Below are 1,165 nucleotides of genomic sequence, written 5' to 3'. Positions count from 1 at the left end.
GACAAAATAATAGCAAACCAAATTTATAACACTTAAATAGGATTATATACCACAATCAAGTGGAATTTACCCCTGGGATGCAAGGCTAGTTCAACATATGTAAATCAATAAATGTCATATACCACTTTAATAGAATGAAAGGTAAAAATCCTATGATCATTTCGTTAGATGCAGAAAAACTATTTAACAAAATAGAACACCCTTTCATGATTAAAAAAATAAACCTCAAGAAATTGGGTATATACGGGCTTCCCTGGTGGCGCAGTGGTTGCGCGTCCGCCTGCCGATGCAGGGGAACCGGGTTCGCGCCCCGGTCTGGGAGGATCCCACATGCCGCAGAGCAGCTGGGCCCGTGAGCCATGGCCGCTGGGCCTGCGAATCCGGAGCCTGTGCTCCGCAACGGGAGTGGCCGCAGCAGAGGGCTGCTCCGCAGGTCAGGGAGGCCACCAGCTGGAGCCATGACCCCAAACCTGAGCACCATGCTCATTTTCGGCAGCTTCATCTCCCTGATCGGCGCCACCTTCTACCCCATCTACTTCCAGCCCCTAATGTGGCTGGAGGAATACCATGGGGAAACTGAGGCTCAGTGAGGTTGTTCAACATGCCCAAGGACACACAGCTAAGAAGGAACAAGCCATAAATCGAGCTGGTATTGTCCAAGAAGATGTGCAGCCACCAGGGTTAAAAGTGTGGTCGGATCCATTTGGCAGGAAATGAAAAGGCTATCACCACCTCTGATTATGAAAGTAGACAGAGTCTTCATGCTTTCAGTTCTGCAGCAAGTACAATAAATCACCCGGCTAAAGAACGATGGCTGGGGAAGAAACTCTAGAAGGCTGTAAAGAAGAGTACTGTGCACCAGGATTAATTCCCTTCTTAAGTATCAAAAGAACCCTGAAACAAATCACACCATTACAAAAGTTTTCATGACTTGGTTTCCTTTCTAAAAAGGAAGCTTTCTCACCCAGCTGGGTTTGGAGGTGATCTACTTATTATTCAATCTCTACCTCTTACCCAACTGAGCTGTGATATGAACACAAGCAACCAGTAGACTTGGGAAGATCCTAGTCTGTTTTGCCTTCTTCCAAAGAAGTTTCAGTGAAAAACCACCATACTGAGCAGCCTCATAGGGCTCTTTGCAAATGTTAAAGTTGATAAAACTCTT

At 46.1% G+C, this 1,165-nt stretch overlaps 1 protein-coding gene across 1 annotated transcript; it reads left to right on the top strand.

The window, feature by feature from the left end:
• The first annotated feature begins 458 nt into the window (after positions 1–458).
• LOC129391737 (small integral membrane protein 20-like) lies at positions 459–940 on the top strand. The gene is made up of 2 exons (XM_055081858.1): positions 459–562; positions 618–940. Exons 1-2 carry the CDS (start codon positions 459–461, stop codon positions 715–717), a joined length of 204 nt encoding a protein of 67 aa, XP_054937833.1. The 3' UTR covers positions 718–940.
• The last annotated feature ends 225 nt before the right edge of the window (positions 941–1,165 follow it).

The sequence above is a fragment of the Physeter macrocephalus genome, chromosome 21, assembly GCF_002837175.3.
Source record: "Physeter macrocephalus isolate SW-GA chromosome 21, ASM283717v5, whole genome shotgun sequence".
Classification (NCBI taxonomy): Eukaryota; Metazoa; Chordata; class Mammalia; order Artiodactyla; family Physeteridae; genus Physeter; species Physeter macrocephalus.
This window is presented reverse-complemented; position numbering and strand designations above follow the sequence as displayed.